The sequence below is a fragment of the Geotrypetes seraphini genome, chromosome 6, assembly GCF_902459505.1.
Source record: "Geotrypetes seraphini chromosome 6, aGeoSer1.1, whole genome shotgun sequence".
Taxonomy (NCBI): Eukaryota; Metazoa; Chordata; class Amphibia; order Gymnophiona; family Dermophiidae; genus Geotrypetes; species Geotrypetes seraphini.
Window position 1 is genome coordinate 249,860,900 of NC_047089.1, and position 22,233 is coordinate 249,883,132.

At 49.3% G+C, this 22,233-nt stretch overlaps 1 protein-coding gene across 11 annotated transcripts in view; it reads right to left on the bottom strand.

Moving 5' to 3' along the window:
* The window catches only part of CASK (calcium/calmodulin dependent serine protein kinase), a 770,397-nt gene that overhangs the window by 559,567 nt on the left and 188,597 nt on the right, over positions 1 to 22,233 (bottom strand). For all 11 annotated transcript variants that reach the window (XM_033947671.1, XM_033947669.1, XM_033947668.1 and 8 more), the window contains exon 6: positions 9,137 to 9,239. In XM_033947671.1, the coding sequence (XP_033803562.1) occupies positions 9,137 to 9,239 (103 nt within the window). The remainder of the gene's footprint in view (positions 1 to 9,136; positions 9,240 to 22,233) is intronic.

The window sequence follows — 22,233 nt, forward strand, 5'->3', positions numbered from 1 at the left end:
AGAATATATGCCTGCTGTCCCTGGATAACACCTGTTACGGTAAGTAACTGTGCTTTATCCCAGGACAAGCAGGCATGATATTCTCACATGTGGGTGACCTCCAAGCCAACCAAAAAAAAAGGGCAGGTGGGAGGATGGCAATTTAGGAAAACAGATTTTGCAAAACTGACTGGCCAAACCGGCCGTCACTCCTGGATAAAGTGTCCAGACAGTAATGAGAGGTGAATGTATGAACCGAAGACCAAGTGGCAGCTTTACATATGTCCTCCATAGGAGTGGATCGGAGGAAAGCTATCGAAGCTGCCATCGCTCGGATCTTATGCCCCGTGACTCGACCCGGGGGCGGAAGTCCAGCCTGAGCATAGCAAAAGGAAATGCAAGCAGCCAACCAGTTAGACAGAGTGCGCTTGGAAACTGGATGCCCTAATCGATTGGGATCGAAGGACAAAAACAATTGAGGAACCTTCCGATGAGACCTGGTGCGTTGAAGGTAATATGCCAACGCCCTCTTACAGTCAAGCGTGTGAAGCGCCGCCTCGCCAGGATGGGAGTGGGGCTTAGGAAAGAACACAGGAAGGACAATGGACTGATTGAGGTGGAAATCAGAAACAACTTTAGGTACAAACTTAGGATGGGTGCGGAGAACCACCTTGTCATGATGGAAGACAGTGAAAGGAGGGTCCGCAACCAAGGCTTGCAACTCCCCAATCCGCCTAGCGGAGGTGAGGGCAATCAGAAACACCACCTTCCAAGTCAGAAATTTCAAGAGAGACTCGTTGAGTGGCTCAAAAGGGGGTTTCATCAGTTGAGCTAAAACCACATTCAAATTCCACACGACAGAAGGAGGCTTAAGAGGGGGACAAACCCTGAGTAACCCTTTCATGAAGCGTGTTACCAAAGGATGGAGCGACAGAGGGCGTACATCCAGATGTTGGTGGAAAGCAGAAATAGCACTAAGATGAACACGCACCGAAGTGGTTTTCAGGCCAGAGTGCGACAGATGGAATAAATAGTCCAAAACCGAGGATACCGGAACCGATACCGGATCCAGGTGAAAAGACGAACACCAGGTGGAAAACCTGGTCCATTTCTGCGAATAACAAAGCCTCGTCGAAATCTTGCGTGAGGCTTCCAATACCTCCCTCACCGATTGAGACAGATCCGGAGGAGTTAGGGAGCAAGAAACCAAGCTGTCAGGTGCAATGACTGCAGATTGGGATGTAACATGGATCCTTGACTCTGAGATAGCAGAGAAGGAAACACAGGCAGAAGAAGAGGCTCCCTGGCACTGAGCTGAAGCAGCAGGGAGAACCAGTGCTGACGCGGCCACCGAGGTGCAATGAGAATCATCGTGGCCGTGGACGATTTGAGATGTACTAACGTTCGCATGATCAGAGGAAAGGGAGGGAACGCATACAGGAACCTCCCCTCCCAATCGAGAAGAAAGGCATCGGCCTCCAGACGGTCCCGCGAGTACATCCGAGAGCAATACAGGGGCAGTTTGTGGGTCTCCGGAGAGGCAAACAGATCCACCTGTGGCGTTCCCCAGCGAGCGAAAACCTCGCGCAGAACTGCGGAGTGTAGAGTCCACTCGTGCGGTTGCAGAAGTCGACTGAGTTTGTCTGCCAGACAATTCAGTTCTCCTTGGATGTAGACCGCCCGAAGGAAGATGTTCCGGGAGACCGCCCACTCCCAAAGGCGAAGAGCCTCCGAGCAGAGGGGCCAAGACCCCGTTCCACCCTGCTTGTTCACATAGTACATTGCCACTTGATTGTCCGTGCGGACGAGGACAACCTGATTCTGCAATATGTGAACGAAAGCTCGAAGTGCTAGAAAGATGGCCCGAAGCTCTAGCACGTTGATGTGACACCGACGGTCCTCTGCAGACCACAGGCCCTGCGTGCGAAGACCGTCGAGGTGGGCTCCCCACGCGTACTCCGAGGAGTCTGTGGTCAGAACCTTGCGAAAAGGAGGGGTGAGAAACAGTAGACCCATGGACAGATTTGAAGAGTCTGTCCACCAACGCAGCGATTTCCGCAAAAGCGGAGTCACCGAAATGAGGCGAGACACCGGATCGTACTCCTGACGCCACTGGGAAGCGAGGGTCCACTGAGGAATCCTCAGATGCAGCCTTGCAAACGGCGTGATGTGAACCGTCGATGCCATATGACCGAGCAGCATCATCATGCGCCGGGCCGACACCACCGACAGTTGAGAGACCTGACGGCCCATCCGCACCAAGGCTTCCAACCGCTGGGGCGGGAGGTAGGAGCGCAGGCGCACCGTGTCCAGCACCGCACCTATACATTGAAGAGACTGAGCCGGGCTCAACTGAGATTTTGGAAAGTTTATCTCGAACCCGAGGCTTTGCAGGAAGGCAATAGACTGTCGGGTCGCTGAGATAACCCCCTCCCTGGTCGGGGCTTTGATGAGCCAATCGTCCAGGTAAGGGAACACATGAAGCCCACGAGACCTCAGGGCTGCCGCAACCACCACCATGCACTTCGTGAAGACTCGTGGGGACGCGGCCAGGCCGAAGGGTAGGACCCTGTACTGGAGGTGTAGGTCCCCCACCTGGAATCGTAAAAATCTTCGGAAGGCGGGGTGCACCGGAACATGGGTATATGCTTCCTTCAAGTCGAGGGAGCACATCCAGTCCCCTTCCTCCAAGAGAGGATATAAAACCGGGAGAGACAGCATTCGAAACTTCTCCCGGACCAGGAATTTGTTGAGCTTCCTGAGGTCCAGTATGGGGCGCAGGTCCCCGGTCTTTTTTGGGACCAAAAAGTAACGGGAGTAAAACCCCGTACCCCGCTGGTCCTTGGGGACCGGTTCGACCGCCCGAAGCACCAATAGGGACCTGGCCTCGGCCAGAAGGGTCGGTAGCTGCGATCGGTTGCAAGAGGCTAGACTTGGGGGATGGTCCGGTGGCGAGGACACAAAGTTGAGCGAGTAGCCCTCGGAGACGATCCGGAGCACCCAAGCGTCTGAGGTTATCTCGGTCCATGCCTCCCGGAAGAACCGAAGACGCCCCCCGATAGGAAGGGATTCCTGTGATTTCGCGGAGGGGAACCCGCCCCGTCCGCTCAGCCCGTCAAAAGGAAGGCGCAGGCTTAGAAGGACCCTGCGCCGGGGCTTGGGTTTGTCCCCCTCTGCCTCTCTGAGACGGACGCCTCGGAGGTGGCCTCGAAAAAGCCGGGGTCGACTTCTGAGGATATCGGCGCGGCGGAGGACGGAAAGGTTTCTGCGGCGGGGGCCTAGGTTTGGGGCGGACCAGGGATGCTAACGAGCGCTCCTGCTCAGACAACCGCTTGGTCGCCGCATCTAAGGACTCGTCAAATAACTCGGACCCCACACAAGGCAAGTCTGCAAGACGTTCCTGCAGGTTTGGGTCCATGTCGAGGGTGCGAAGCCAGGCCAGGCGGCGCATGGCCACTGCGAAGGCCGACACCCTCGAAACCAGCTCAAATGCGTCGTACACCGCATGAAATAGGTACAACCGCAATTGAGACAGGTTGGACATAAACTTATCGAATCCTGCCCTTTGGGAGTCCGGTAAGGAGTCTCGATATTGAGGAAGGTCCTTCACCATGCCACGCAAATAGGAGGAAAAGGTGAAGGCATAATTTAGAACCCTGGTGGCCATCAGGGAATTTGAATAGAGGCGACGGCCAAACTTGTCCAGGGTCCGCCCCTCCCTGCCGGGTGGAACCGCCGCAGAAACCCGTGAGGGCTGTGATTTCTTAAGGGCAGACTCCACCAGAAGAGACTGGTGGGAGAGCTGCGCCTTTTCGAACCCCTTAGGGGGCACCGTCCTATACTTCGCTTCCATTTTTGAAGGCACAGACGTGACTGTAAGAGGGTTCGACAAGTTCTTCAACCAGGTCTGTAGAAGGACTCTGTTGAGGGGGAGCCTAGGCACCTCTCTAGGAGGAGTGGGAAGGTCCTGCTCCTCCAAAAATTCTTTGGAATATTGAGAACCGACCATCAGGTCTAACCCCAGGGCTCGGGCCATGTCCTGAACAAAGGATGAAAAAGAGGACGGCCTGGCCGGGGGAGACGGGGTTCTCGACCTCCCCACCGAGGAGAGGGGAGAGGCCTCATGGGAATAATGAGGATCCCTCACTGACCCCGAGTCCCAGGATCCCCTCTCCAAGGCCCTCGAGGGGGAAGGAGAAATTCTCCGCCTCGCAGAAACCTTGGGTGAGGACCCCGGGGTCCGGGGGACACTCTCCCACTTCCTCGGCGAGGCGGCACGGGAAGACTTCCCATGAGGTGAACGGAGGAGCCTCGGGTTGTCGAGGCGTAACTCCGACACCTGCAGCGCCTCGCCCCCGAGCGGCGAGGAACGATCGTGCCTCCGAGGCGAGCCCCGCGGCCGCTTAGACTTCCTCGATCAGCGCCCCGTCCGAGGTCGCGTCGAGGGCGAGGCGTCCCGGGAAGACCCCAAGGAGGAGGAAATACGGCGCACTCTGCGCAACTTTTCCTTGGGCCTCACACTCCGCTCAGGCGGCCCCCCCGAGGTCGAGGTCGAGGGCAGGGCCGGGACCGAGGTTAAGGGGGCCACAGTACCCGAGACCGAGGTCACCGAGGCTGGGGCTCCCGAGGTCGAGGGAGCCGAGGCCGGAGCCTCCGAGGCCGAGGGCGTCCCGGCCGAGGTCGAGGCCGCCGGAACTGCAGCCCGCTGCAACACTTCCAGGGCCCCCGACAGCTCCGATGAAATCAGGGCTCGAAGGAGTTCCTGGAAGGCCGGAATCCCCACGAAGGTGGGGAGTTCCGAGTCCGGGGCACACTCCCTGGAGGGCGACCTCGGTCTCGAGTATTCCCTCGGGGTGTGCGAAGTCGAGGTCCAAGGCGGGGCCGGGGTCGACCCACCCGCCTTAGCCGGAGTAGAGGACGGCTTCTTTGCTGAAGGGGATGGAGCAGAGGACTTACCCGAAGCTGGTTTTCCTGAAGACGCCTTCGAAGACGAGGGCCGAGGCGAAGCCGAGGCCCCCGAGGACGCCGAGGCCGAGGTCAAGGCCGGGGCCGAGGCCGACGTCGAGGCCTTAGGCGGCGCGTCCACGGCGAACAATTCCGCCATTCTGGCCTTACGGCGACGGAGGGCTCTGTTTTGAAAAGTCGCACAGCGATCACACGAAGCTGTCGGATGATCCGGCCCAAGACAGACAATGCACCACCGGTGAGGGTCAGTGATGGAAAGTAACCTCTCACACCGGCTGCACTTCTTAAATCCCGTAACAGGACGGGACATCAACGAAAAAGAAGGCCGGGAACGACCGACGTCCCGCGGCCACGGCTGCCGGGAGCCCCCGGAGCCTAACGAAAAATAAAATATATATATTTTTTTTTTTACGAAAGGAAAAAAGAAAGGAGCACCGCGAATCGATCAAAAATCAAAGAAAACAACGAAACGCGGCAGCTAGAAGGCAATACAACTGGAGCTCAGATCCACAGGGCTTTCTGGCTCCGCGGAAAAAATTGAACTGAGGACCACGAGGTGGGATGCGCCCTCTAGTGGGCGAGAAGGCATGCACGTGCGTGGTGCAGTGTGCAAACTTGAAACTTCTAGCAAGTTTGCTTGAAAAGCTGTCCGCGCTGGGGCTCCGTAGATGACGTCACCCACATGTGAGAATATCATGCCTGCTTGTCCTGGGATAATATATTTGGACTTCCAGAAAGCATTCGACAAAGTTCCGCATGAAAGACTTCTGAGGAAACTACAAAGCCATGGAATAGAGGGAGATATACAAAGGTGGATATGCAAATGGCTGGAAAACAGAAAGCAGAGAGTGGGCATAAATGGGAAGTTCTCAGACTGGGAGAAAGTGACTAGTGGTGTGCCCCAGGGCTCGGTACTTGGGCCGATCCTATTTAATATTTATATCAATGACCTGGAAGATGGACTATCCAGTGAGATCATTAAGTTTGCAGACGACACAAAGCTATGCCGGGCAATCAGATCGCAGGAGGATAGCGAGGAACTCCAGAGCGACTTGTATCAGTTAGAGAAATGGGCAGAGCAATGGCAGATGAAGTTCAACGTGGAGAAATGCAAAGTAATGCATTTAGGTAGTAAGAATAAGGAACACGACTATAGAATGTCAGGCGCAACTCTGGGTAAGAGCGAACAAGAAAAGGACCTGGGTGTACTGATAGATAGGACCCTGAAGCCGTCAGCACAATGCGCGGCAGCGGCAAAGAAAGCAAACAGAATGTTAGGCATGATAAAGAAAGGAATCACGAGTAGATCGGAGAAAGTCATAATGCCGCTTTATAGAGCAATGGTCAGACCACACTTGGAGTACTGTGTCCAACATTGGTCTCCCAACCTAAAGAAGGATATAAAACTGCTGGAGAGGGTGCAGAGACGAGCAACGAAGCTAATAAGAGGTATGGAGAACTTGGAATATGAAGAACGACTCAAGAAACTGGGACTGTTCTCCCTTGAGAAGAGGAGACTGCGAGGGGACATGATCGAGACGTTCAAAATGCTGAAAGGCATCGATAAAATAGAGCAGGAAAATAAATTATTTACATTGTCCAACGCGACACGGACAAGAGGACATGGTTTGAAGCTAAGGGGGGACAAGTCCAGGACAAATATCAGGAAGTTCTGCTTTACGCAGCGAGTGGTGGATGCCTGGAATGCTCTCCCAAAGGAGGTTATTAAGGAATCCACTGTGCTAGGATTCAAAGGCAAATTAGATGCACATCTCCTTACGAGAGGCATAGAGGGATATGGGTGACTAAAACTACATCAGGTGTATACCTGACTGGGCCTCCGCGTGTGCGGATCACCGGACTCGATGGACCATGGGTCTAATCCGGAGAGGGCAGTTCTTATGTTCTTATGTTTAGGTGATTTGGTTGAGGTTTAAAAGACTCACTAATGAACGTCCAACTTTAAACTAAAATGTTTTATATATAGAAATTAAGGGCTAGATTCACTAAGCAAACCGGGTTTGCAATCCCGGCCCGATTCACTAATCTCTCCTGCGATCCACTTCCAATCCGTGCATGCAAATGAAGGGAACTCCATGCAAAGTAGGTAGGGACACGATTCACTAAACAAATTTCCCAACCTGACTGTGCTGGCCAATCAACCCAAAAAACGACTAATGGGACCAGTCAAAAACATCTTTTCGACTCTCCAGCTCCATTAAAGGCCCTGCTCTCTGCTGCCCCAAATCTCTCCTGCCCTTCCCCGCACTGTGAGTCCCTGGCTTTAACCCACGGGCTAAAGCAGGTTAAAACCACGGGCTCCCTGGCCTACAAAAAAGGGAAAAAAAAAAAAGTTGCGGCTCAGACCTTACCGGGCTTGCACAAAACCGATCTCTTTTTAGATCTGTAATTCATCAAGTCGTTAGGACTTGAACACACGTCGATGGCACCTAACTGTATATTTAAGCAGTAAAAACACAGAGCAATAGCATTTTTAGGTAAAGGAAACAAACTAGTTAATGTCTTTTATGTATTGGGTGAGTGTTTGTGAATGCAGGTTCAGAGGTTTCTTTAGTGCTCATGGAAGAGTGAAAATGAAGGGGGTGAGGAGGATCAAAAAGCCCTTTTTATGAATCAGATGTAATATGTTTAAGAAAAATGTCCAGAAGATTCAGCAATCTGAAGACTATGCAAAACATAGCAAATGCCATAAAAATCATAGAACTGAAATTGTGAAAAACTGCTGAAAAACATACATTTGAAGGTACTATAGGAAATGACTTAAATCACACTTTCCTAGACAACAGTACAATTATACAATACTATATAATGCCAATAATTATGCCATTTCAAATGCATTTCTGACTTTTCATCAGAATCCTAAGAAACAAAGTTTACTTTTGTATATACAACTGAGAAATGAGGCATCCAACTCGGGGCATCCAACCTCGACCCTTGCCAGATCAGGTTTTCAGGATTTCCCAAATGAATATACATGAGCTCTGTTTGCATACAATGAAAGTAATGCATGCAAATAGATCTCATGCAAATTCATTGGGGAAATCCTGAAAGCCCGACTGGATTGTGGCCTTTGAGGACCAATGCTGGACAACCATGATCTAGGGCAGTGGTTCCCAACCCTGTCCTGGAGGACCACCAGTCCAATCGGGTTTTCAGGATCGCCCTAATGAATATGCATGGAGCAGATTTGCATGCCTGCCACTTCCATTATATGCAAGTCTCTCTCATGCATATTCATTAGGGCTAGCCTGAAAACCCGATTGGTCTGGTGGTCCTCCAGGACAGGGTTGGGAACCACTGATCTAGGGGACTGAAAATAAGAGCAAATCACAGAGAAGCATGAATAAGTTAATAACCTTAGTTCTCATGTAGCTCTACGTCAAACTAATATCTTACCAATTTTGAAGAACCAGTAGAAGCTAAATTTAACTCCTACATCAGGGGTGGGCAATCACAATTCAGTCCGGTTTTCAAGATTTCCACAATGAATCTGCCTGAGATTGACTTGAATGTATTGCTTCCATTGTAGATCTCATGCATTTTCAAGGCCTGTGGTTGTCTACCCCTTCAATACTTACTTTCTTATTTGTTCTAATATACAGTATGTTGGCAGTTGACATTTTTTAGATTATAAGGTATGCATCAATTAGTGGAGTGCCCACTAGCTCTGTTTTTTTCCCGATTAAGTCAATTTAATCCTGTTTTACTCAGCATATGCATGGACTTTTGATTTCCCTAAGAAAGCAGCTCTATTGCTACAAGTCTATGCATGCAATTGAGTACCCCCCATCCTGAAACAAGAAATTTTACCCATAAGGAGGTAAATATATATCTGCAATTCATGAATCTATATGGTCTAGCCCTGGGATCTCAAAGTCCATCCTTGAGGGCCGCAATCCAGTCGGGCTTTCAGGATTTCCCCAATGAATATGCATGAGATCTATGTGCATGCACTGCTTTCAATGCATATTCATTGGGGAAATCCTGAAAACCCAACTGAATTGCGGCCCTCAAGGAGAGACTTTGAGATCCCTGGTCTAGCCCCTCCCTACCAAGTCCTCTTGTCCCCACTTGAGGTGTCATGCAATGTGATGTGGATGTGCTGCTAAACATAAATCGTATTAGGGAGACGCATAAATTGATTTCATAAACAAGATCTAGCATATCTTACCTCCAGCAACCAGTCCAGATTCTCCTAACTGAATTGCTACCCCAAAGCCTCCAAGCTTTACCGGGGCAGAGTTCTCTTTGGAGGCAAGCAGTACACAGTGTGGCTGGAAAAGAGAGGGAGAAATATACTTTTAAGGTCAAGGAAAATGAATACCCCTTGCTACAACCACTGATGACAAAAAGTGAATTTGCAGATCATTTGTGGGCTAAAGCTTATTTTAAGAACATAAGAATTGCACACTGGGCAGACCGAAGGTCCATCAAAGTCCAGTATCCAGGTCCCAAGCACATAGCTAGATCCCAAGTATTTTGCCTCACTAAATAGTACAACCCCTGGAAATAAATCTACTGCTGCATTTCTGTGACCAGGTATGTACAGCAGGTTATGTTAACACACTACAATGTATTTATTTTAAGGTTTTATATAGCACAATTACTTACCGTAACAGGTGTTATCCAGGGACAGCAGGCAGATATTCTCATTGATGGGTGACATCATCGATGGAGCCCCGGTCCGGACCACTTCAACAGTGCTTCGCCAGTGTTTAGAAAATTCACGATAGCCCGCACCGTGCATGCGCGAGTGCCTTCCCACCCGACATAGGCGTGAGGTCCCTTCAGTTAAGATAAGCCAGCTAAGACGCCAACCCGGGGAGGTGGGTGGGTTGTGAGAATATCTGCCTCCTGTCCCTGGATAACACCTGTTACGATAAGTAACTGTGCTTTATCCCAGGACAAGCAGGTAGCATATACTCACTGATGGGTGACCTCCAAGCTAACTAGAATGGGATGGTGAAAGAGTTGGCCTTTAGGAGAATAAATTTTGTAATACAGATTGGCCGAAGAGCCCATCCCATCTGGAGAAAGACTCCAGACAATAGTGAGAAGTGAATGCATGAACTGAGGACCAGGTGGCAGCTTTACAAATTTCCTCAATAGGAGTAGGTCTAAGGAAAGCTATAGAAGCTGCCATAGCTCGGATTTTGTGGGCTGTGACACGACTCTCCACTGGCAGTCCAGTCTGAGCATAGCAAAATGATATACAGGCAGCCAGCCAGTTGGAAATCGTTCTTTTGGAAACAGGAAGCCCCAACTTGTTGGGAAGTACGACGAGGCTTTGCCCTGTCAATGTAATAGACTGAGAGAAAGAAAAAAACCCATCTAATTAAATGATTTAATTCAATAAAATGAAGGAAAGAATCTCAGAATTGCCACTCCAAGGATCATAATAATATCATCCATACAGGGAAATGTGGCGTGGGTATCTTTCATTGATCCAAAACCTTCATATATCAACGTGACTTAATTTGCCACTATTTTATAAATGTACAACTACACTATTCAGTACTTTTTGATTTTATACTTAAGTTAAAAACTTATTCTTATTTTTATTTTTCAAAGATTACTGTGCAAATAGCAATATTAAATTATCTTTTTTTCAAAACTGTGCAAATAGCATTATCTACTGTGCAAAATAGCTGTGCAAAAAAGGCAATGTAAATCTATATACACATGATATCAGTTGAAGCCTTAACTAAGCACTTATCTTTCAACTTGATTTATGTTATGGAGCGGCGTTAGTTGTACCGCCGCTCAAGCCCCGTGTTATCTTGCCCAACGGGAACCTGTTTCGCTTAACAAGCGGCTTCCTCAGGGTTTATAATATGGGGTTTAACATTAACGGGTTTTCACATTAAAAAGCCCTTTCATGAATCTGGAGACCAAAGGATGAGCACTGAGCAGTAAGAGGTTTTCCCTCGACTGGCATGTGAAAAGCTGTAATAGCACTGAAATGGACTCTAATAGATGTGGATTTGAGTCCAGAGTCAGACAGATGAAGTAGATAATCCAACACCAGTTCTACTGACAAGGAAGTTGGGTCGAGATGATGATGAAGACGACGACACCAGGAAGAAAACCTAGTCCACTTTTGTTGATAATATTGTTGTGTGGCTGGATTCCTGGAGGTGTCAATAATATTGCAGACAGGCTGAGAGAGATGTAACTCATATGGTTTCAGCCTGAGAGAAACCAAGTTGTCAGGTGTAACGAATGCAGGTTGGGATGTAGAAGAGATCCTTGAATCTGAGTAAGCAGAGTAGGAAAGATTGGCAGAGGAATTGGCTTGAAGTAGGAATTGAGTTGAAATAGAAGGGAGAACCAATGTTGCCTGGGCCACCGAGGAGCAATGAGAATCATGGTGGCTGACTCTCGTTTGAGTTTGAAAAGAGTCTTCAACATAAGAGGAGTTGGAGGGAATGCATACCAAAACAGGCCCGTCCAATCCAACAGATATGCACTGGCCTCCAGACGGTGAGGAGAGGAGAGTTTGGAGCAAAACTTGGGCAATTTGTAATTGTGGGGAGCCGCAAATAAGTCCACTTGTGGAATGCCCCATTGAGCAAAGATGGGATGGAGAGCTGCCGAACTGAGAGTCCATTTGTGAGGCTGAAGTATTCTGCTGAGGTTGTCTGCTAGGGAATTCTTCTCCCCTTGAATGTAGACAGCCTTCAAGAAAATGTTGCGAGCAGTTGCCCATATCCAAATTTTTGGGCTTCCTTGCATAATAGGAGAGAGCCCATGCCTCCTTGCTTGTTTATGTAGTGCATCGCTACTTGATTGTCCATGTGACGGAGAAGGACTTGAGGGCATAGATGATGCTGAAAACCCTTAAGGACATAATACATCGCTCTGAGCTCTAGGAGATTGATGTGAAAATTCTGCTCCCTGGCAGACCATAGACCTTGAGTCTGAAGACCATCCAGATGCGCCCCCCCCCCCATGCATAAGGGGATGCATCCATCGTTAGTACCTGTTGATGAGGGAGGCAAATGAAACATTAGACCTCGGGAGAGATTGGAAGATGTCAACCACCACTGAAGCGACTACAAAAGAGATCATGTTACAGAAATATTTGGAAAGACAATGTCGCCTGAGACCACTTAGAACAAGGACCCATTGAGAAGTGCAAAGATGTAGCCTTGCTAAGGGCATCACATGAACTGTGGATGCCATGTGACCTAGAAGAACCATTATTCGTCTTGCTGAGATAGATGGAATTTGAAACATGTGCTGACAGAAGCATAGTAGTGTGTTCATGCGATCTGGAGGGAGAAATGCTCTCAGAGTGGTGTCCAGGATCGCCCCTATGAATTGTAGACGCTGAGTTGGAGTGAGATGTGATTTGGGGAAGTTGATTTCAAATCCCAGAACCTATAAGAAGGAGATGGTCCAAGATGTGTCAAGGAGCGCTTCCTGAGAAAAGACAGCATAGATCAACCAATCATCCAGATAAGAAAAGACTTGCACCAAAGGCCATGCGAACGAAGAGATGCAGGCACTTCGTGAAGACCCTGGGAGACTATGCCAGGCCGAAAGGAAGGATTTTGTACTGGTAATGATGCTGATTGACTTGAAATTGAAGATATTTGCGGGAAGCCATATGGATTGGTATGTGGGTATAGGCTTCCAAAGCATAGCCAGTTGTTCTGATCCATAAATAAGAGCGAGGGAGAATTTCTCCTTGACCAGAAATTTGTTGAGATCTCTGAGATCCAGAATGGGTCACAGTCCTCCCGTCTTCTTGGGGACTAAGAAGTAACGGGAGTAGAATCCCTGAGTCTGCTGAGAGAGAGGAACTGCCTCAATGGCATTCAGCAGAAGAAGGGATTGAACCTCCAGAAGAAGAGGAGAGGACTGCGTAACCCTGACAAATGATGGTCAACACCCAGAAATCTGTAGTGATGAGCTCCCAACGATTTACATAATGCTGAAGCTGTCCTCTTATCGGCTGAGGTAACGGTTGAAGAATGGGAACTGTGGCTATGCTCTTGAGGAACACGTCAAAAAGGCTGTGTTGCTTAGGTTGTCGACATTGTTGCTGCTTTTGCTTCCTAGGCTGAAGAAGCAAGAGGAGCAGGCTTAGCAGAAAATCTGCGCTGATAAAAAGTAGGCCTGAAGGCATGAGGTGGTGGAGGCTTTTTCTTAGGTTTGACCAAAGTATCCCACCTGGTCTCATGGGCAGACAATTTTGGGGTAGTATCCATGGATTGTCCAAAATGTTCATCCCCAAGACACAGAGTATTAGCTAAACGATCTTGATGGTTGACATCAAGTTTGAAAACATGGAGCCAGGCAAGACGTCTCATAGCCACCGACATGGCTGCCACTCGTGAGGTAAGCTCAAACGTGTCATAGGTAGAACGAACCATATACTTCCTCAATTGGAAAACTGAAGCAATAACATTTTGAAAAGCTTGAGTTTTGCATGAGGGAATATATTTTTGAAAAGATGAAAAATGTTTTAGTTAGAATGAAAAATGGAAATTATAGTTTCCAGCTCGGTTCGCCAACATAGTATTTTGGTAAAGGCGTTTACCAAATTTGTCCATTGCTTTACCTTCTCTGCTAGGTGGTACAGAAGCATAAACACTAGCGCCTGCAGATTTCAAGGTTGATTCCACGACAAGAGACTCATGAAGAAGCTGAGGTTTATCAAACCCAGGAATAGGAACCACTCTGTACAGGGAGTCAAGCTTTCTAGGAGCCACAGGAATGGAAAATGAAGTCTCCAGATTTTTATAGAAAGTCTCATGCAGAATGTCAAGGAGAGGAAGCTTCAGCAGCTCCTTTGGTGGCTGGTCATAGTCTAGAGCAGGGGTCTCAAAGTCCCTCCTTGAGGGCCACAATCCAGTCGGGTTTTCAGGATCTCCCCAATGAATATGCATGAGATCTATGTGCATGCACTGCTTTCTATGCATATTCATTGGGGAAATCCTGAAAACCCGACTGGATTGCGGCCCTCAAGGAGGGACTTTGAGACCCCTGGTCTAGAGCCTCCAAGAACTGCTTACTATATTTGGAGTCTGCCTCCAGTGGAATAGAAAGGCTTTAGACATCTTCCTAAGAAACCTGGAAAAAGAGGATCTCTCAGAAAAAGCAGCAGTTTGAGAAGAATGCTGAGGTGAATCTGAACTGGCCGAGTCCTCATCATCAGACGAGAGTGGTTCCTGCTCTGAGTCTCCAAACAAGTCTGAGTCTTGAATAGAGTGAGGCCGGTGTCGAAGACTCAGAGTCGAAGGCTCAAGATGTTTCATCTTATGAGAGGCCTTCCAAGATCGCACCAGAATCGCTTCTTTAAGATGTCTGTGTAGAAGACGACTGGTGCCATGGGACGGGATCAATTGACTCCCGTGTCGATAGTCTCTGCACCGATGGAGCATCAATGTGAGGTGCGGTTGGTGTCGCTATTTGCTCAGACTGAACCATCACCTAGAGATCCGGTGTCGACCCAGCTTGGACATTCAGTGTCGACATGGGCATGAATTGGGTCGGTACTAGCATTTGAAAATGCTCACCCAATTCCTCCCTAAGCAAATTGTCAATTTTTTGCTTTAGTAAAGCACCGGTACCGTTTGCTTTTTAGCTGATACCACTGGTGCCACACTCCGGCCCGGCAATGAGGAGGATGAAGTCGAGGCACTCACCGAGATCAGGACCTGGCACTTATGGGATATTTCAAAGTCGGCATGACTTGTCTCAATGCCTGTTTGACCTAAGTCCCAGATAGGGTAGGGGAAGGCTTCTTAGCCGGCTTACCCACAGAAGATTGCGACAACGGAGATGTTTCTGCCGGTGTCGAAGGAATAGGTGTCACTTTGGCTAGCACCGAAGTCGGTAGTGATGTTGGCTCCCCCTCCATAGTGGCACCGAAAAGAAGTTTCTGTTGAAGGCAGTTTTTTAATGTCCTTTTGAAGAGAAGAGCACTGGGTACAAGTCTACGGGCAGTGCTCAGGCCCCAAAACACTGGAGGCACCAGCGGTGCAGGTCAGTTATAGATATGGGCCAAGAACAGCGAAAACACTTCTTAAAACCCGTCTGCGTGCGGGGGGGGACATCAACAAGACCTCCCTGGCAAGATAAAAATCAGAGGTACAACATGCCCCACCGGGACGAACCCGCGAAAGAGAAAAATCGAAAATTGTTTTTTCGTTGTTTTAAATCAATGAAAAGAAATAAATAAAAATGAAAAATTACTGGAGAATCACAAACCTCGAGAGTGGGAAGGCAGCGAAAAAGAAAATTTTCAACAGTCATTGAAATGCGACTTCTTAGCTCTGCAGAAACTAAGAAACTGAAGGGGCCGCGCGCCTACATCGGGCAGGAAGGCACTCACGCATGTGCAGTGCGGGCTATCGCGAACTTTTTAAAAACTTAAAGTGGCAATGCACTTTTAAGTGGTCCGTACCGGGGCTCTGTCGGTGACATCACCCATCAGTGAGAAAGCACAGTTACTTACCGTAACAGGTGTTATCCAGGGACAGCAGGCAGCTATTCTCATATATGGGTGACGTCATCTGAAGGAGCCTCGAAGCGGACACCTCACAAGCAGACTTGCTTGAAGAAACTAGAAGTTTCGAGTCGTACGCACCGCGCATGCGCGAATGCCTTCCCGCCCAGCACAGGGCGCGTCTCCTCAGTTCAGATAGCTAGCAGAGAAGCCAACCAGGGGAGGTGGGTGGGTTGTGAGAATAGCTGCCTGCTGTCCCTGGATAACATCTGTTACGGTAAGTAACTGTGCTTTATCCCAGGACAAGCAGGCAGGTATTCTCACATATGGGTGACCTCCAAGCTAACCACAATGGGATGGTGGGAGTGTTGGCAACTTAGAATAAATTTTGTAATACTGTTTGGCTAAACTGTCCATCCCGTCTGGAGAAAGTATCCAGACAATAATGAGAAGTGAAGGTATGAACCGAGGACCAAGTAGCAGCCTTGCAAATTTCTTTTAATAGGTGTAGATCTGAGGAAAGCTACTGAAGCTGGCATTGCTCTGACTTTATGGGCTGTGACTTTACTGTGAAGACGTAATCCAACCTGGGCATAGCAGAAAGAGATACAAGCCGCCATACAGTTGGAGATGGTGCATTCAGAATTGGATAAGTGCAAACGATAGTCCAAAACAGAAGATAAGGAGGAATGCTGAGGCTCCTTATGATGAGTAAAACACCATGTAAAAAATCTAGTCCATTTTTGGTGATAGCATTGTCTAGTGGTAAGCTTTCTAGAAGCATTTAAAACGTCTCTTACAGATTGAGAAAACTGAAGAAGGTTTATGTTGAGAGGTACCAGGCTGTCAGGTGTAGAGACTGCAGATTGGGATGAAGCAGAGACCCCTGACTCTGTGTAAGCAGAGATGGAAAAACTGGTAGAAGATATGGATCCCTGCTGCTGAGTTGAAGTAGAAGGGAGTACCAGGGTTGTCTCAGCCACCGAGGAGCAATTAGAATCATGGTGGTAGAATCTTGCGAATGAGAGGGAATGGAGGAAATGCGTAGAGGAAAAGATTTGTCCATTCCAGAAGAAAAGCATCTGCCTCGAGTCGGTGAGGAGAGTATATCCTGGAGCAGAATTGAGGCAGTTTGTGGTTGAAGGGAGCTGCAAAGAGGTCTATTTGAGGAGTTCCCCACTGTGAGAAAATGTGATGAAGAGGGGAGGAATGTATTGATAATGCAGATTCCCCACCCGAAATATGAGGTATTGACGGGAGGCCGGATGGATGGGAATATGAGTGTAGGCCTCCTTGAGATCCAGAGAGCATAACCAGTCATTCTGCTCGAGGAGGGGATAAAGGGATGCCAGGGACAACATTCGAAATTTTTCTTTGACTAGAAATTTGTTGAGAGCCCTGAGATCCAGAATGGGTCGCAGATCGCCCTTCTTCTTCGGAACAAGGAAGTAGAGTAAAACCCCCTGTTCTGCTGTTATAGGGGAACTGGTTCGATGGCATGGAGATGAAGCAGAGCTTGAGCTTCCCGAAGAAGAAGGGCGGTCTGGGATAGATTGGAAGGATACTCTCTTGGAGGAAGCTCTGGAGGAACCTGAGTGAAATGAAGAGAGTATCCTTCCCTGATGATGGTAAGCACCCAAAGGTCGGATGTTATCAGTGTCCATCTGTTGTAAAAATGATGGAGACGACCTCCTATAGGGGGAAAAGGAGACAAAGACAGAACGGTGGAAGATATGCTCTGTTGTAAACAGTCAAAAAGGCTGAGAAGCCTTAGGTGCAGCAGAAGGTTGCGATTTCTGTTGCTTCTGAGGTGGCTGTTTTTTCAGAGGAGGGTGAGTGTAAGGAGCCGGCTTAGGAGCAAAACACCTTTGATAGATGACAGCAGGGCGTGCAAGCTTAGTGGCTTTGGTTTAGGTCTGACAATGGAAGCAAATGATTTTTCATGGTCAGATAATTTTTTAGTGGCTGCCTCGATGGACTCGTCAAAGAGGTCGTTGCCTTGACAAGGAATGTTAGCCAGGCAGTCTTGAAGGTTAGGGCCCATGTCAATGGTACGAAGCCATGCAAGACGACGCATAGCCACAGAGCAAGCAGCCGCTCGGGCAGATAACGCAAAGGCATCGTAAGATGAATGCAGGAGATGGAGACGTAGCTGAGAAAAAGAAGCGATGATTTCTTGAAATTCAAAATGCATGTGGTTATCCATATAATTCAAAAACTTTGGCAGAAGCGAAAGAAGAAATTCAAAATAAGTAATGAAATAAAAATTATAATTAAGGACTCTAGAAGACATCATAGCATTCTGGTAAATGCGACGTCCAAATTTGTCCATAGTTTTTCCCTCCCGACCAGGAGGGACTGTGGCATAGACCTTGGAAGTATGGGATCTCTTCAAGGAAGATTCAACTAGCAGGGACTGATGAGATAACTGCAAGTTGTCAAATCCCTTGTGATGCACAGTTTTATACCTCGAGTCCAATTTTCCAGGAACTGCTGGAATGGAAAAGGGGGTCTCCTTGCATCGAGCAAAAGTTTGGTCCAAAAGCTTGTGAAGTGGAAGCTTCAGACACTCTGCCGGAGGCTGAGGAAGACGCATGACTTCCTTAGAATATTTGGAACCAGTATCCAATTTAACATCCAAGTCTACAGCCATCTGTCGGAGGAAAGATGAAGAAGTAGCTGATCCGGCAATGCCTTGTCTTGAGAATCACTCGAGGATGTCGAGGCAGCATGTGTTGAAGAAGCAGCTTCGGCATGGAAAAAAGTCTCATAGGAACCTGGTGACTTGGACGAGGCAATAGAGGCCGGGATATCCTCGAGGTCCGGCATCGGAGACCTCGAACGAGGAGTCGGTGATCTGGTCGAGGTTGAAGTAGAGCGAGGCTTCGAAGACGATGGAATATCCTGCGAGAAACAATGCCTGGAAGAATGCCTTGATGAAGGCCTCGAACGATGGTGAGAACTGTGTCTAGAACCAGACCTCGAGGATCGAGATTTTGCCTCAGAGACAGAAGCAGCCGATGCCAATGTATGAATAGGACTAGAGGCTGTAGATCAAAGCTCCAGAGGCTTGGAGGAGAAACCTCGATGCACTTGCAAAGACTCTGCTCTCTGCTGAGAGTGTGAGGAATTCTGTCGATGCACTCGCAAGAATCTACTCCTTGCCTTTCGTGCTTAGGTGGCAGACCAGAGACTCGCAGAGACTCTGCTCCCTGCAAAGAGTGTGACTCCGACTGGGACATAGGAAGCGGCTTGACCTTCCGGGAGTCTGCTGATTGCCCATGCAGGATAATAGGAAGTAGTTTAGGACCCATAATAGTAAGGTACTGAAGAAACTGCTTCTCTAAAATGGTCTGAAAAGAAGCCAACAAGGTGGGATCCGCGTCTGAAACCGGACCACCTGCCTTGGCTGGAAGTTCCTTTGAGGCAGTGTGAGTGTGCTTCGACTTAGTAGTCTTAGACACCTTAATCACCACCGGCGGAACCGATTGCTGAGCTATCTGACCTGAGGAAACAGGGGAAAACACAGCAGATGACGTCAAAGCTAGAGCCACTGCAAACGATGAAGGCTTGATGATGCTCAAGGTAGAAGCAGGAGGCGCGGAAGGAGGCTCGATGGAAGTAGAGAGCTGCACGGGAACGGGGACGACGGGAATCCCGCGGGACCCGCGGGTTCCCCCTTCGGGTCACGGGGATCCCGTGGGGACGCCCCCTAGGGTCGCGGGAATCCCGTGGGGACGCCCCCTAGGGTCGCGGGGTTCCTGCGGGGCTGGATGTACTCAGTCGCGCGGCTCTTCTTCTCCCTACCTGCTCTGCTTGCAGCACAGAGCCGAACGGAAGTCTTCCCGGGGGAGGGAAGGCTTAAACAAAGCCCTCCCTCCCTCCCTCCGACGTCAGCGCTGACGTCTGGAAGACTTTCGTTCGGCTCTGTGCTGCAGGCAGGGCAGGTAAGGAGAAGGAGAGTAGCCTCGCGGTTCGAGTGGCTACCAAGGGAGGGGGCGGTCCGCCCTGGTTGCAGCACAGCCGGCCAGGTCCCCTTACTTTTGTGGCACTTCCCCGACCGACCGGCAACAGCCCCGGTCCGACAATCCTCCCTGCCCTGTAGCCGCGAATCTAAATTACCTTCTTACAGCAGCTTTAAGAAGGTAATTTAGATTCGCGGTTAAGGGCAGGGAGGTTTGTCGGACCGGGGCTGTTGTCGGTCGGTCGGGGAAGTGCCACATAAGTAAGGGGACCTGGCCGGCTGTGCTGCACCCGGGGCGGTAGAGAAGGAGGGGGGGAAGGACGCTGAAAGCACTGAAGACAAAGGGGTGGAGAAGGACGCTGAAAGGCCATGGGGAAGACGGGCGGGGGGGGAGGACTCTGAAAGCACTTGAAGACAGAGGAGGGAGAAGGACGCTGAAAGCACATGGGGGAAGACAAAGGGGTGGAGAAGGACGCTGAAAGGCCATGGGAAGGGCGGGGGGGAAGGACTCTGAAAGCACTTGTGGAAGACAGAGGGGGGAGAAGGATGCTGAAAGCACATGGGGAAGACAAAGGGGTGGAGAAGGATGCTGAAAGGACATGGGGAAGACGGGGTGGGGGGGGGTGGAGAAGGATGCTGAAAGGCCATGGGGAAGCAGAGGGGGGAGAAGGACACTGAAAGCACATGTGGAAGACAGAGGGGGGAGAAGGACGCTGACAGGACATGGGGAAGATGGGGGGGAGAAGGACGCTGAAAGGAAATGGGGAAGAGAGAGTAGGGAGAAGACGCTGGCAGGGAAGAAGACAGATGCCAGACTATGGGGGGAGCGGAGAGAAGAAGATGGGTGCCAGACCAATTTGGAAGGGGGAAGAAAGGGAGAGGCACAGTAACAGAGCAAATGGAAGATGCAGAAGGAAGAGAGACAGTGGATGGAAGGAATTGAATGAGAACATGAGGAAAGCAGAAACCAGGCAACAAAGGTAGGAAAATAATTCTATATCTTTTTTTTTTTTTGCTTCAGGATAAAGTAGTATATTAGTTGTGTTGATAAAAATTTATAAACATTAGAGACTCTGGTAGAAACCCGTTTACAAAGTATGTATTCTTCCCAATTAATATTTCCAAATTAATAAAGTCTTTTTGCTTATTTGTAAATGGGTTTCTACCAGAGCCTTTAATTCAGTAGCATAATTAAATGAAATAACTATTTCTGAAGTTTATAGGGACGGGCGGGGACGGGTGGGATTCCTCGCGTGGATGGGTGGTGTCGGAAGGATTCCTCACGGCGACGGGTGGGACTTTGGCGGGGACGGGTGGGATTTCTGTCCCCGCGCAACTCTCTAGATGGAAGTCGAAGCCGAAGACGCCTTCGAAGTCGAGGGATCAGTCGAAGATTCCCATCTTGAAGAACTTATCCACTTGAATGCAACAACGCTTAAAAGCACAAGGCTGAAGTGTTTGGCAAGGCAGGCACGACCTGGGATGATGTGAAGGCCCAAGGCACTTGAGGCAGCGTCTATGAGGGTCTGTGATCGAGATCGTGCGCCAACACTTGCTACACTTCTTAAAGCCTGTAGCAGGCTGGGACATAGGCCGGAAAACAGCCGTTGCAAGGTCGAAGCTTGTGGGCTGCGTCTGAGCGGCCCATCCCGGAAAACGGACGGAAGACTTTTTAACTAGATAAAATCAAATAAAACAAAATAAAACAGCGATTTGTGAAGAAAAGACACCAACCGCGGTTGAGAGAAGGCAAAAGAGAACAAAGTTGAACTCAGAGAGTCAAAGACGGACTTCTCGGCTCCGCGGAAAACTAAGAACTGAGGAGACGCGCCCTGTGCTGGGTGGGAAGGCACTCGCGTATGCGCGGTGCGGGCGACTCGAAACTTCTAGTTTCTTCAAGCAAGTCTGCTTGTGAGGCGTCCGCATCGGGGCTCCGTTTGATGACGTCACCCATATGTGAGAATACCTGCCAGGAAACTCAATAGTCCGGCTGTCGAAAGAATCATCAGATGCACATAGCAAGGATGGCAAACCAGAGATTCTCCAAATACTGCGCCCTGAAGCGAGCGGGAGATGGCCAATCCAAGTCAGCAGCAGCCAGGGGAAAACACAGAAAAAAGAGAAACCAGAGGCGAGAAAGAAGCCACGCTGTAACCCCCCTCTGACTCCCACTCCCTGTGTCCGCCGAAGAAGCTAGGAAGCTGAAAACTTGGGACGAGGCCATGAGGTCTAGTTCCAGGAGATCTCATTTCCATACAAAGAGCTGGAACGCCTGAGCCAAAATTCACAATATCCAGGATGTCGCAGATTTCACTATTACTAACCCTTACACTGTCTAGAGCGTACACAGCGCTGTACACCGTCACATACAATAAAAGGGCCATGCTCAGATTTCGCGAAGAGAAAATCAATCCAAACTCTTTTCCTGACCCGTAAAATGATCTGCCAACAGAAGAGGGTCCACCCATTGAAGTAGAACCATGACGTTACCCGCCAATTGAGTACATCACCTACCACCCAGTCTGTAGAGAAATACCCCCATCATAATACTGACTGAAAAGACCTCCAGCGCCATACCGGAAGAATGGTCTGAAGCTCCAGAAACGGTAGCCTGATCATGCTCCTGAATAGAAGAATGAACAAGTACTAAGTCGCCTCTTAAGACTAGACTCGTGGATCCGAGGATGGAAGGCACCGAGCCCCCCAGCCCACTAAAGACCGTGCAAGCCTTTGAAAAGAGAAATCACGCTGAGCCACCAAAGCATACAGAGCAATGCTTGAGGAGCCTACCAAATAATGGGAACCCTGAGATACCGGGAACCACTGGAACAAAAGTGACCGCTGT